The 14,828-nt window shown below is 46.0% G+C and overlaps 1 protein-coding gene across 5 annotated transcripts in view; it reads right to left on the bottom strand.

Moving 5' to 3' along the window:
* Window positions 1-14,828, bottom strand: part of PHC2 (polyhomeotic homolog 2) — a 136,803-nt gene that overhangs the window by 4,697 nt on the left and 117,278 nt on the right. For 4 of the 5 annotated variants that reach the window (XM_004371972.2, XM_004371973.2, XM_004371974.2 and 1 more), the window contains 5 exons: window positions 7,253-7,455; window positions 5,425-5,554; window positions 4,402-4,516; window positions 2,663-2,804; window positions 1,416-1,692 (listed from right to left, as the gene is read on the bottom strand). In XM_004371972.2, the coding sequence (XP_004372029.1) occupies window positions 1,416-1,692; window positions 2,663-2,804; window positions 4,402-4,516; window positions 5,425-5,554; window positions 7,253-7,455 (867 nt within the window). Of the gene's footprint in view, window positions 1-1,415; window positions 1,693-2,662; window positions 2,805-4,401; window positions 4,517-5,424; window positions 5,555-7,252; window positions 8,481-14,828 lie in introns of all 5 variants that reach the window. The other variant, XM_023727263.1, reaches the window with a different exon arrangement.

The following is a 14,828-nucleotide window of genomic DNA, read 5'->3' as shown; positions in this document are numbered from 1 at the left end:
GTGATCAACAGGATACTGCTGAAGTGATAATACATGACTTCCGAGGCTAGCCCATAAAGGCCACAGTGGCCTCTGCCTTGCTCTCTTGGATCACCTGCTCTGGCAAAAACTAGCTGCCATGTCATGAGGAGATTCTAACTGGAGAGGTTCATGTGGAGAGGAACTGAGGTCTCTGGCTAAGAGTTAACCCCTACTTGTGAATCACATGAGGCACCTAGGAGTGGATCCAACAGCCACAGATGACCTCAGCCCTTGCCCACATCTTAACTGCAGCGTCATAAGGGACCCCAAGCCAGAATGGACCAGATAAACTGCTCCTGAATTCCTCACCCACAGAAACTGCGCAATGACAACAATTAGTGCTATTTTATGCCATCAGTAATAGATTACTAATACACTGGGTTTAAGTGGCAGAGCCAGAATCTGAATCCAGTTCTGTCTGACTCAGAAGTCTGTGCTTTTAACACTACCACCACACTCCAGTCTCTCTCTAGCAGGTCTGTGAGTGGCATCAATGCCTGTCTTGGTCAGTGGATGGGTGAAGCTGGCAGAAACAAAACAGGAGAGAAGCTCTCAGTTTACTTTTTGATCCCAGCCCTCAAACCTGCTGCACTCAACCACAGAGGGTTATGTGCAGTTCTCAGCTGTATCATGCACTTTACATCTTCATGCCTCTGATCAAGCTGCTCCCTCTTATAGGTTTTCCATCTGGAAAAGGCCTATCTGTCCACTGTCAATTCAGTTTAAATTTTCTTATTTTTTGATCTCCTGGACAGACCTCGGAGCCCTGGTGGTGCACTGGTTGAGAGCTATGGCTGCTAACCAAAAAGTCAGCAGTTCGAATCCACCAGTCGCTCCTTAGAAACTCCACAGGGCAGTTCTACTCTGTCATACAGGGTCACTGTAAGTCGGAATTGACTTGACAGCCAGGGGTTTGGACTCTCAGCTGAAAGGCAGGTTAATTACATTATCATCTCTGCGTGTCACCTAGTTGTTCGGTGCCATGGAGCTGATTCCAACTCACAGTAACCCAGTGTGACACAGCAGAACTGTCCCCCTCGGGTTTTCTAGGCTGTAATTTACCGGAGTCGACTGCCAGGTCTTTTACCTGCAGAGCCGCTGGGTGGGTTCAAACTGCCAACCTTTTGGTTAGCAGCTGAGCACTTCACTGATGCGCCACTATACCAGTAAATATATCAAATTATTGCTACAGAATGTCCTTTATAGCTTGTGTTCTCTGCTAGAATGGAAACTCTCACAGGCAGCAACCTTATCTTAGTCATGTCTGCACCCAGGTTCCTGAACCTGAGTATATGTCATTTACTGAACTACCTAATCCTTCCTGGTGGTAAAAGGTGAGGTCTCTCACCCCATCTCCCTCCTTGCTATTCCAGGCAAACATGGAACTTCCTCACCTGGCAGAGAGCGGATGAATTCATAGACATCTTCTACGTTCCATTTGGTAGGCTCACTTGGCAGGAAGTGGTGTCCCATGCCCACCAGGTCCCGCATGTGCATGTCAGGGAGCTCCAGGTCCCGCTGACTTTGCCGCCGGCGGGAGGTGGATGAGCTGGCTGAGATGGGTGACAAGGGTTCCTCATAGCTTGAATTATCTGAGCAACGGCTGGAGTCTTCCTGGCTGTGTGTTAGCTGCAATGCAGCAGTGACTGAAAGGGGTACAGTGCCTGTTGGCTGGGAGCAGACAGAAACAGTTTTCTTCAGGACGGGGGGAATAACGACTTCCAGCAGCAGCGACGGGCAAAGGCAGGTATTTCTCCCTTTTCTACTTGGTACTCTACATCTCTGAGTTCCCAGATCAAAAAGCATCTTCTGTGCTGTCTCCTCCCCAACCCCAAGCAGAGTTAGTCCCTCCCAGTATTGTAGCACGTACTATATTGTATTGCAATTATCTGACTATATGTCTATCTTTTCTGAGATGTGGTGTTTTAAGCCAGAGCTCTATGAACCACCTGAAACAGCAGGTAAAATTTCATGTGTATGCACATTTTGGCACATAGCATTCATCCGGGCTCGATCGCCACCACCACCACCACCAAGCAAAAAACAAATACATTTAAGTTTATGAAGCATCACACTAGGCTGTGAGTTCTTTTAGGGCAAAACTATGTCCTTAGAGCCTTAGTGCCTAATAGAGTTCCTAGAAAAGAACTGGTGCTAAAAAATATTTAACGAATGAATACCCAACGTTCCTGGTAGAGACCTTCAAGAACTCACCGCTCTAATGTTCTAGGAGCAAAATGGCGCAAAGGTGAAGGGTGCAGGCTGCCTTCTCGCCTAGTCCTCCATAGTAAGATAGAAGGTAGCCTGAGCACCCTACCTCTTCTGGGGCCATTCAGGGGGATTCCCCTTCCATGGCCCCAGAAGTCAAGGATGGAGGCAAACGGAAACATGAGGGGTGATGTCGGGACAAGGCCACTGAAATGGGGAAGTTACTTCATAAGCATTCATGGGTCCAAACGAAGCAGACTTATAAGGGGTATGGGGAAGGCTTGATCTGACAGATCTATGAGAATTAGAACACGATAAAGCATACGGAAGTCAGCAGCTGAAAACTAACTTCGGTGTCCAGGGTTGTGTCAAGGATCTGGAAGTCGATGGGGACTTGTGAGAATGGCACCTAAGGCTCTGCCAGCTCTCTCACCTGCTTCTTGGTATCCTTGGTGAGTGTTGGCAGACTGGCTTTGCTGGCCCGACGGCGGTTGTGGGTCGTGGCTCCTGCTTTCTGCAGCTTGCTCCGGTCCGAGTGGAAAAGTCCCACTCGTTTGGTGCATCCCACATTGTACCTGTCAAGACACAGGGGTCAAAGGAAGTTAGAGCAGTTGGTAGGGCTTATGGGTCTAATGCAGAATAAGAGCAGCCAAGCTACCTGGCAAAATCTGAGTCCATCTACTTGACTCAAATCCTAACTCCATCATTTACTACTAGCTGTGTGACTCTGGGCAAATCACTTAACCTTTGGGTCTCAGTTCCTTATCTGGAGCTGGGGATAATACCATTCGCTTTCTAAAGATGCTCTGACAATTAAATGAGATAATACATATAAAGTACTTGACACAACAACTTGGATCATAGTAAGAGCTCACGGCTGGCCTAATCTATATTAACTAAAACCTGTGCCAGTAAACTACTGTCCACTTTTGTGCTGGAGAAGAGCCTGGGAAAAGCTTGACAAAGGTGCCCTAGCCATCTTCAGCACAACCTGAGGGCATCGAGGGCTGAGGACAGAGGACCTCCACATTCAACAACCAGGCATGGCAGAAAGGTTCAGAGCACAGAGAAGCGATTTCTTCTTTTGAGGACCCAGGGCTACAAGTTCATTTGTGTCTTCCACCTCAGTACAAAGACCATACAGATCTAAAGACCGTTAGTCTAAATCTATCATTTACTATGTAACCTTAGGCACAATTACTTATCCTTTGTGCCTCAATTTCCTACTCTGTATAAAACCAAAAACCAAACCCACCGCTGTCGGGTTGATTCTGACTCGTAGTGACCCTATAAGACAGAATAGGGCTGCCTCATAGGGTTTCCAAGACCATAAATCTTTACAGGAGCAGACTGTCGCATCTTTCTCCCATGGAGCAGCTGGTGGGTTCAAAATGCCAACCTTCTGGTTAGCAGCCAAGTGCTTTAACCACTGTGCCACCAGGGCTCCTCTATAAAGGGGACAATAATAATACCTGCCTCAGAGGGTTATGCTGAAGATTAGACAAGATAATGCCGTCAGTTGACTAGCACAATGCATAGCAGGCTCTCAATAATGACCAAACCAAGCCAAACCCATTGCCATCGAGTTGACTGCAACTCACAGCAGCCCTATAGGATGGAGTAGAACTGTCCCATAGGGTTTCCAAGGAGCAGCTGGTGGATGTGAACTGCCGATCTTTCGGTCAGCAGCCAAACGCTTAACCACTGCACCACCAGGGCTGTTTTTATGTTGTCATTCCAAGACCAGCATCATCTTGCTTGGTTTTCTAAGCTGAGGTAAAAGCTCACAGAGGCAGCATCTCTAACTAGAGCAGTGGCTCAGGGCAAAACTGCTAGCAGAGGGCTCACCCTAAGGAGATGGAAGCTGCCAGGGGTAGGAAAAGGGACCCAGGAGGACCAGTCAAACTCCAGAGCTGCTTCTTTCCTTGGAATCTGCTGTTCTTTCTTTCTGACTTGGTCTTAGGGATTCTGGTTTCTAATGTTTGATGAATTAATGACATGATGCTTCTTCCAGGCAGGTCAAGGAAATAAGAAGCTGGATAAGCCACATATATGGCTTCTTGGAGTGGGCTATTACTGAAGGGAGACGAGACACAGCAGCAGGACACAAAGGCACAATCCTGCGAGGGATGGGAAGGGACTGGGCACAGCAGTGGGGCTGAGACCACTCACCTCTTTGCACAAGCCATGGAACAGAAGCGCTTGGAACGCTTGAACTTGTAGGCAAAGTCCACCCGGCCACACAGCTCACACTTGAGTTTGAGGGGAGTACCCTCCTCTTTGGATTCTGAAAGATATGGAAATGGGTAAGTGTGGAGAATGCGAAAACCCCACAAGATGGCTGACAGCCTTGCCAAGAGGCCTTCCTACTGTTCTGCCTCTTCCTCATGTCCTCATAGCTGTGACACGTAGTAGCAGGTTAGCTTCAAAAATGCCAATTGTTTTTGTTACTGTCTTTGGAAAAGCTCTGTTTTTCCCGTTGCAAAGTACCCAAGGGTATCTAGTGATGCCCCTTGGGTACTTAACAATTTTCTCTTTAAAAGTGCTATGAGCCTGAGGCAGAACACAGGTGACTGGGAATCAGCACCCCTCTTCAGGACCATGAGAAAATCGGGAGGCACACAGGAAATACTCTAGATGCTGTCACAACCGATCTTCTGGAATTATCCTAGCTTGAATCCATCTAGCTGACTGCTGACTTGGATAACAGACGCCAGGAGATCTGTAACCTACACAGCTCCCATTTAGTTGTGGTTCATCAGCAAACAGCAGTCCCTCGCCTGGCCCCCGCTGGGCCTCACAGCTGGCTTCTATTCCCAAGTGCAGGCTCCTGCTGCAGTCAAAGAAGGGCACCACCTGCTTGGGGCCACTCCCACATTCACTCCCCAAACTTGCCAGTGATCCATGTAGGAAAAGCAGGTCTAGGAATCCTGCAGTTGACCAGAGTGGAGAGCCTGGGGGAGAGGCAGGTGACAAGTGACTCCCCTGACTTCTCCCATCACTGTTTTCTAGGGATCAAAGTTGAGAAGGGACTGGGTGAAATATTCAGTAGACTGACACATTTACACACTCTCTGGCTCTGCGTTCTTCCATGGATACCAAGAAAGGAACTGCGTAAGGCCTGCCTTTCTGCCGTGCCTACTTGCTGTTCAGGTGTTGCAATGGCAGCCAAGTCAGAAGGCCTGAGATGCCCACCTTGCAGATAGGGCTCCTCCATCTCAGAGTCGGTGGTGGTGGTATGATCCTGCTGTGGAAGTTTCTCAGGCAAGAATCCCTGTGCATACTTCTTCTTGAGATTTCCCACCAACAGGGACGAGCGTCCCACCTAGAGGACAGGGTGACACGGAGGTCACGAGGGTTAGGTGGGAGATGTTTCCTTACTATTCAGCCTCATCAAAATTACACGTATAAAGCATCCAGGTGCACACATGCCAGCCCTCTCAAACTTTCCCCCATATTCTCTTCCAAGTGGGGCCTGCTCAAAGCCCTGTTTTGCTGTTAAGCTCATGAGGCAAAATGCCAGTGGGCACCCAAGTAAAGGCATGGCTTCATTCCAGGATCAATGGATGGCTTAGGAGGTTAGCAAAATACCTACTCTTCCAAGTGTCTAAGGGGCAAAGATGGAGGCAGAGATGAGGTTTCACACAATCCCAGATCAAGTGCTAGGACGTAATGCTCATGAGTCACCAGGCAGGGACACAGCTGAGTCTGTGTTTGTGAGTGTATGATGAAACAGACTCAGCACCCACATTTTGAGTTCTTGCTGTGATCCGCCTTACCACTGCTCCATCCGGTAAAGAGGTACAGGCAGACAACAAGGAGAGCAAGAAGAACTGATTCTGGGCCACAGAGCAAATGTACTCTGTGGTTGCCAGGACCCCAAACTGACTTATAAACACTTTTGGTCCACTCTTTGTTGCCTCTGTTTAGGCTGCTTGGTGGCCAGATCATGTGGTATCCGACTCTAGGGAGACGCTAGAGTGCTGTTCAATGTGCTTTCACCCTGAGAGATCAGTTGGTTTCTGGTATTGCTCTAGGAGGCCAAGGGGACGACCATATCTAATGAGGGAAGGAATGTGACAGGGCTAGAGCTACTATTGCCAAGGTGCTCTAGGTGGATTTCTTTGCCACTGGCTTTGAAAAACTTCCAGAGGGAAAGAGGACAAGAACCTACGCATCTTTTGGTATTTTAGAAGGGCAGTTCGCTCATCTCAGTTATTCAAGCTCAGCCTGCTGACTATTCAGACCTCTCATAGATCCAAAGAATGAGCAAAAGGCAGATGGCATCCTGTGAAGACGGTGTGTCTCTAACAGCTAGATAATTTTCATCAGAAGGGAAGCCAGTGAACACCTGGCTCCGGGCTCCTCCACACCTGCAGAACAGTAGCAGCCGTCCTAAACCCATTCACACTACACAGAGTCAGCTCTGGGTGCTTTGTTCTATAAGTCATTTTCTTGATTCTTTTATATTTCTCTTTGGTCTTATGCTTTAATTAGAAACACCTGACCATGCCCTTTCTGCAGTGCCTCTCAATCCCATTCAGCCCCTGTCCAGGCCCCGGCCCTAGAGAAGCAGCTTCAGGCTGTAATCATGTTCCCCTATCTTAACTTCAGATATAGCTTGAGAATTTGTTCTACACAGGTTCCTTCTCATCTCTAACTGGCTAAAAGTTTTGCCATTCAGAGATTTTGACATGTGTGGGGTTAACAGTGAGACCATCAAATCCCAGCTCAAGAATTGTTTCATCTTTCAACAAACACCCCAAAGTAAGTTCCCTAAGAAACTTCTAAACAAGGGGTCTTGCCAATTATTCCTGATCACTGACCCCTTCTGGACCTTAGGAAGATACTCAATCCTACAAAGACAATTGCTCTGACATTCTTTAGGGGAAAATTAGCAGGGAAAGAACAAATTGTTCACATTTTCAGAAAGTTTGCATGGAAATGTAAAAATATTCTAATATACATCCAAAATATACTTTAAAAAAAAAAAAAAAAAGAGGGGAAAAGAAGTAGTCCGTACCGGGAAAGGCTCCGCCCCCTCCTGGATCACAAACCCTTCGATAACATGCGTCAGGATTTGGGGTTTCACAATGGCCTGTGGTGGTTTATTCTCACCATTCTGGGGGGCAGTGCCAGTGATGCTGGAGGCAGAATTTCCGTTCCCTGAGGTCATGCCGGGGCTGCTGAGGTCGGTCAGTGCATGAACAATGCCCTGCCCTGTCTCTGTACAAGGGGAAAGAGGAGAACACAAGACGGGGAGATCAGAACCAGAGTCTGGGCCAGCAGAAGTAAAGCAAAGACTCACAGAGGGCCTGGGTTTTCCCATGGAGCCAAACAAATGCCCACCAAGCAGTCCCTTTCCTCGTTGAGCTATTTAAAAGTGCTATAGTTTCAACGGACACGCCACCCAGTGCGAACAGTCAGTTCCCCCACAATGCAGCCAGTCAGCTAGCAGTGTTTCTGCTACAGTTCAACCAGGTTAAACAAACCAGATTTCTGCCTTCTAGGAATTAAGACCTTGGACAATATTGATCTGGACAAAGAAAGTGGCATTCAGTTTGAGAGAGAAAATGTATCCAAGGTAGCATCTAAAACCAGGACAAAAAGCTGAATTATGTATAGGGTTTAGGGTGTGGTGGGATTTGGGGGAGAAAGCTTCTATGAAGCTTCTGGAGAAGAGCTGGATTTTAAAAGCCTTGTGAAATGTCAAAGCACTGAACACCAGAAGTTAAGGTAAAGGGAATTTTGGAGGCTAAAGCCCAAGTAAAGACTATGATGTAGATCTGACTATTCAGAGACTGGTTATTTAGAGTCACTGCATTAATATATGTATTCTACTTCTCCACCAAGGAAGGCGCTAGGCAGAGCTGAGATTTTTAGGCCATTTTTATGATCAGGTGCTCTCCATCAAGCCTCCTGCCCAGTTCTCAGCTCCATACCCAGAACCTGATACTCAGCAATTCACAGACTCCGTCCTTCCATCCCTCTGTGGACAACCTTTCCTAGTTTCTCCTTTTCCAAGGACCTGCTAGCCTTCCTCTAAGAGACCTAACAGAGTGCTCCAAAAAGCCCGACCAGGTGCACATACAGAATCACACCACAGTGGTCCTCCTCTTCTCCACTTCAAACAACATCTCTTATGAGTTGCTCATTGTCTTTTATAACTCTCTCCCCACCATCCTTCCCCAGCCATTTTCTACCACCATCAACTGCCCAGTGAGCTGAGGTTGCCTGTAACCTGGAACTTTCTAAAAAAGAAGGAAAAGAAAGAAAAAGCCATTTCTTTATTGCAACAAGCCATGAATATTAAGCATAACCCAGTGGTGAGTGTGACATATGCATACATACATATGTACAGATGTTTATATATTTAAAACTATTTTAGTATATTTGTTATTTAAGTAATTTTTGCACAAGTTTTACATGAATATGCTCTTATTTCACGTTAAAGATCCAAAATGCCACCAGAATAGGAATTCATATTGTCTAATTATGTAACATGGAGAAATTGGAACAGACCCATTTTAAGACAGACAGACATCTGCCATCAACTGACTCATGGTGACCTTATGTACAACAGAACAAAATGCAGCCTGGCCCTGTGTCCAACATGACGATCGCTGGCACGTTCGAGACCACTGTTGTGGCTATCGTGCGAATCCGTCTCACTGAGTGTTTCCTCACCCTCACTGGCCCTCTACTTCACCCAAACATGATGTCCTCTTCCAGCGATTGGTCCCTCCTGATGACGTGTCCAAAGCACAGGAGTTGAACAATTTTCTGTTGTGATCTTAAGGTTTTCATTGGTTACTTTACAGAAGTAGATCATCAGGTCTCTCCTCCTAGTCTGTCTTAAGTCTGGAAGCTCCACTTAAATGTGTCCACCATGGGTGATTCTGCTGGTATTTGAAATACTGGTGGTATCTCTCCCCGCATCACAGCAACACGCAAGCTACCACAGTATGACAAAATGACAGACAGGTGGTAGAGACCCATTTTAGGGGTTACAAACAGGTCTTCAGCCCCCTCCATTTTGTTTTCTTATTGGCAACTCTAATGCTCAGTAAACCAGGATAAATCTTTTTTTATGAAAAAGAGCTGGCTATGACACATGCCTTCAGTACTCAGACCTCCATAATTCAACTGTAATAAACTTTAGGGCTGAGCAGGAGTCATTCAAGAGATGTGGCTGATGAGATTTTTTGTTGTGTTGTTTTACTTATCTTTTGTTTGAAACAAAGTCACACCAGCAAGTTACCAAAATTCCCTTAAGTCCCTATATTCATTTCAAAAAAATTTCCTAAACAGCTTTAGCTTTTCTGTAGAGATGGAGAATCCTGCTGCCCACCCCCTTTTTTGAATTACCATACCATACCCGTTGCCGTCCAGTTGATTCTGACTCATAGTGACCCTACAGGACACAGGAGAACTGCCCCATAGGGTTTCCAAGGAGCAGCTGGTGGATTCGAACTACTGACCTTTGTTTGGCAGCCTGACCTCTTAACCACTGCACCACTAGAGCTCCTTTCTGGAATTAGTCTTTCTAAATTGTAAAGGTGTTTGGGAACTGAAAAAAAAAAACTTGCATTTACAATCCATAAATAACTGGGAGTACTGAGTCAATTACATAACCAGTCAAATTGTTTCTATGCTGTTACATCGTCAAACTACATTTCTGTTTTTATATTTTAAATGTTTAAGTCTGCATTTACACAATTATATTTTCTTTTATTTTTAAATATTTCAAATATGCAAATACATATTTTATTTAAAATGAATAAATGTTAAAATTACAAAATTTGTATAAGTTCAAATTTTATTTTTAGGTGATGGCTATTTCCTCCTAATTAGAACCTAGTAAACCATTCCTGATTAACCTAGTGAACTACAGATTACAGAATCACATCACTGGAAAGTCTAGTTCAACCCTCTCATCCAATGCTTGCACCTTCTCTGTAATACCTACACTCAGTGCTTTTCTGGCCTTTGCTGGAATGCCTCTAGAGACAAAGGAACCCACCATGCGAGAGTCTTGAAGTAGTTTACTCCCACCTTGGGCAGCTCAAGTAAAAAATTCTTCCTTATAATGAGCCAAAAATCTATCTTCCTGTTACTTTCTGCCCACTTGCCTGGTTTTGTTCTCTGAGACCACATGGAAAAGGCTAATCAAATTGGTATAACAGTCAAAAACACAGGCTGAGACCTGGCTTAGAGCCTGGTCTCCATCACTCAGTGAACTTGGGCAAGTCACCACACTTCTGTGAGCCTCGGTATCACTGGCTGTAAAGTAAGGATATTAGCAATACTTACCTTACAGTGTTGCTGTGGGGACTAAATGAGCTTATGTATAGCAATGCAGTGCTAGCACACCTAGGAAGTGCTCAAGAAATGGTAGATGCTGCTCTTGGTGTCATGAAAGACATCGCCAATGACCCCGATACATCTTCTCCAGGCCAAACCTCCTCTGCTCTTTCAACTATTTCTTACATAAAAAGGTTGCAAGTTCATCATCTTCCTAGGTTTTCTTTGCCTACATCTTTTAAAGTCAATACTAATACTGGGTATCTAGGCAATACTAAACATAATATATCAAGTGTAGTCATCCAAGACATCTGGTTAAGAGTTAGCTTTTGTTTCTTTTAAGCACAGTCACACCCCTGAGCATAGGCAGAGGGGATGAGTGACTCTCTTGCTTGAGTTTCTAATAGTGAGGCTTCTAACACTTCCATTGAATGAATCTATTCTCCTCTGAATTCTGGGATCATCCCCACCTCCCACTTCTCACTGATGTTCATCACCAGTTTCCGATATTTTGTCTCCTTTTATGGGATTTCTGCTATCTTTGCTCCACTCCACTTCTTCCTGCCTCCATCCCTTCCCTCCTGTCTCTCAGATCTATGTCTATTACTTATGCTGCAAGACAGGGTAATTCTTGAGGCCAGATTCTTTCTCCATGCCAGATACATTAGTGAACTGATACATTCACCAGTTTAGAACCTATAGAGCCAATGCTTAATTCTGGGAAGCAAAAACTTGGAGTCTTAAAAAAAAAAAAAAAGATCTTATTAAGAGAGAGATCAAGCTAATCAACCCTTTCACCACAAAATTAGAAACCATCACTCTCTATCATAACTTGGGCAGGTTACAGGAGAGACAGAGTCCAGGGAGAGAAGAGAATGTTTTATGAAAATATAAAGGCTTGCAGTTATTTTGCTTTGCAGTCATCTTGTAGGCCAATATCATCATCTGTTTTAGTAGCAAAGGAGTTTGGGCTATTTCCGGAATGACCAAACACAACCTCACCCCCTGCCAAGCTCAGCACACTGAGATTAATTTAATCTGCTTTCCATTCTCCCAGACTGTTTTGCGGCCTGCTTAGGGGAAAGGGGGCAGCTTAACAGTGGAACTTGCAGAAACCTGCCCTACTGGCCCTGAGGCCAGATAAAAGACAGAGACAAAAAAGTACTCTATGTTTGGAATTCATTCTGCACTCAGTTTTCTTGACCAGTCCCAAAGCTGAAAGTGCTGCTGGGGATTCCCACAGATCTCAAATGCCTTTATTCCAGAGTAAGGCACCTACAACTGAAAGGTAGAGGCAAGGCCACCATAAGCATGAGAGGCTGGGGAGGGAGTAAAGCCAAGCATCAGTGGTGGTGGTGGTGGTGGGGAGGTAGGATTTAACCTTTAACTGATGCTGACTACAAAGGGCCAGGTATTCAGGCCAGAATGAACAGAACAATATGTTCTGCAGTAGTCATTATATAATATATGTCTCAAACTCAAGCTTGCTTCTCAATTCTGGCCTCATTCACTGGGTCTGGCAGAAGCAACACTTACAGGAGCAGGATAAGATGGTAAGGACCATCCGGTGGCCATTTCTATGGTCCTATTTGTGAAATTATTTGCTTTGGGTAGGCAAAGCAGGTTCCTCTAGGCAAGGGGTTATGTCTTAGTCATCCCTACATCGTCAGGGGCTAAGCCAGCACCCAATATGTAACAGCTGCTTAACATTTGTTAACCTGGAATGTATGGAACCCGTGGTCTCCAATCTTCACTGTTGAGGTAAAGAGTACAGGTCTCTCTAATACCAAAACAAAGAACTTGGCACCAGCTGAGATTTGCAAATTACTTTCTGAGGTTATAATGATTTGAGAGCAGCTAGGCTGGTGCCTGCCTACAAGAGTAGCATTTCTGGGTATCTGGCTATAATAAAGAATAAGAACTAGGTTTTGGCTGGTTTCTTCCTGTGACAGTGGAGATTTCCTTAGCAGAGGGGAAGTAGAGCATTAAGCCTGCCCCGGAAGCTGGAATAGAGCCCTGCATCCAGAACTCCAGATTCCCTGTCCCCTTGGAAACCCTTATGCTGGCTGCAGGTACTTGAAAGGACATGATGACCTCTAGAGGCAGAGGCAGGGAGGCTCCTATAAAAGGTGACCCCGCCCTCAGGACCAGTGGGTAGGCCTCCAGAGAGGTTGAGCTCTCCAGCCTGCTGAAGACAGAGGTCAGACTGGTCCCAGCTGGACCACTACAGGACCAGTTCTGTTATTCTTTATGTGCATAGATAAGGCAAAAATTAATCAGTTATACTGGAAAACGATTTAGTACTAACATTTGCAATGGGTATTTAAGATGGCCTGGCCATTCATTCATTCTGTTTGCCCCTAAAATAAGCAGCCTTGAAGTCCTGACTTCAGAGAAAATGGAGAGTAAGCAGAACTTCTCTTTCTACCTCTTCACCCTGACCAATGGTTGATTTCCACTTGAGAAAGGAGCCTGGGTGGTGCAAGCAGTTTGTGATGGGCTGCTAACCTAAAGGATGGTGGTTTGAACCCACCCAGTGGCTCCGTGGAAGAAAGGCCTGGTGAACTGCTTCTGTAAAGATGATAGCCAAGAAAACCCTACGGAGCAATTCTACTTTATAACACATGGTTGGGGGGCTGAGTAGATGGCAGCTAACAACAACAGAGACATGAGAAGGGAGTATTTTAATTTAAAAGACTTCTCACTACCCCTGTTTGGCTGCAGTAAGACAGAGCTAATATAGTTAATACAGACTTTAAGGGAGCAGTGTAGGTGATAACACAGATCATTTGCCTAGAGCAAATTCTGCTCAGCAAATGGCAAAACAAGGTCACCGATTTAACAGAGTGCTCTCTTCAGGCCCCTGGCACTGAAGTCATGCTCACTGCGCCTCAGCTGAGCAGGCTCAGTCATGTGGCCGGGACGGGTGACAGCAGGGTTCCTCAAGAATCTCAAGCGATCGGGAGAGCACTCAAGTGGAGCACCTGCGAAGTGATGCACATGTTGAAAGCATATCCAGGTGACGGTGAGCGCGAGCATGGACGCACACTGCGCTTGATCCCGGCAGCACTGAGCTGAGGACAGCTGACACACTCCTTGTGGAAAGCCCTCCACTTATATTTGGGCCCTCAAAGAAATTAGTGTCACTTGGAAAATGAGGGAGGCAAGCTACTTTCTGAGCACCAATGTGCTGACCTCCCTCTACCTGCGCCCCCGCCCCCGCCACCCTCGGGGAGGGTAGGAAAGTGAAGGGAAGAGAGGGACCCAGACAAAGTCCATCAGTTAAAGACATTCATTTGATTAACAACCCTTTTTAAAATGCAAATATACCTCCTGGGTCATTCACACCTTACTGTGAATCACTTGACTCAGATAAGCAGGTTGCTTTCTTCCCAATTCCGGGAACAGAAGGTATGGTGGGCAGGGTTCAGGTGGAAACAGAGTGGTGGTTTTTTGCTTACCAAAAACAAAAAAACAAACCCAAACCCACTGCCACTGAGTCCATTCCGACTAACAGCCACCCTATAGGGTTTCCAAGGCTGTAAATCTCTACGGAAGTACACTGTCACGTCTTTCTCCTGTGGAGCCGCTGGTGGTTTTAAATCATCGACCTTTCGTCACTTTAACCACTGTGCCACCAGGGCTCCTGAGAATCACCAGAACACAGCGGACTGGAGTTAGAAGGGTCCTGAGACTAGCATCTTAATTTTCCAGATGAGGCAACTAAGCCTGAGAGGTGAGGTAACTTACCCAATGTCACAAACGGCAGCCAGAGGCAGAGTCCACACTAGAACCCAGCTCTCCAGATTTCCCTGAGTGGGCCACTGAAGTAGAGGAGTGTGTGCTTTGACTAGCCAGGGACAGCATTAGGGCCCTTGGGAAAAGAGGGCAGGAAACGTCAGCCGCGTTCAGGGATGTTTTGAAGCAGAGACCAGACATCATATGTGGCTGGAGCATTTGGGTTGAAAAGGGAGAGATGACCTAGGTGAGTGATTCCCAAAATGGTTTCCTAGACTACTAAGGAAGGGAGCCCTGAATGTGGTTAATCAGAACCTACATGCTAGAGTCAATATTTTAAGACACCTAAAAGCAAACAGCACATATACCTTCAATAGAAAGGGGTCCTGGTGGTGCAGTGCTTAAGCACTCGGCTACTAACCAGAAGGTGGGCGGTTTGAACCCACCAGAGGCTCCGCAAGAGAAAGATGTGGCAGTCCGCTCATAAATATTACAGCCTAGGGAACAGCAGCACAACTGGAAGAACGTAGCTGATGTCACTGAATTGTGCATGTAGA

This window comes from Trichechus manatus, unplaced genomic scaffold, assembly GCF_000243295.1.
Source record: "Trichechus manatus latirostris isolate Lorelei unplaced genomic scaffold, TriManLat1.0 scaffold00015, whole genome shotgun sequence".
Taxonomy (NCBI): Eukaryota; Metazoa; Chordata; class Mammalia; order Sirenia; family Trichechidae; genus Trichechus; species Trichechus manatus.
This window is presented reverse-complemented; position numbering and strand designations above follow the sequence as displayed.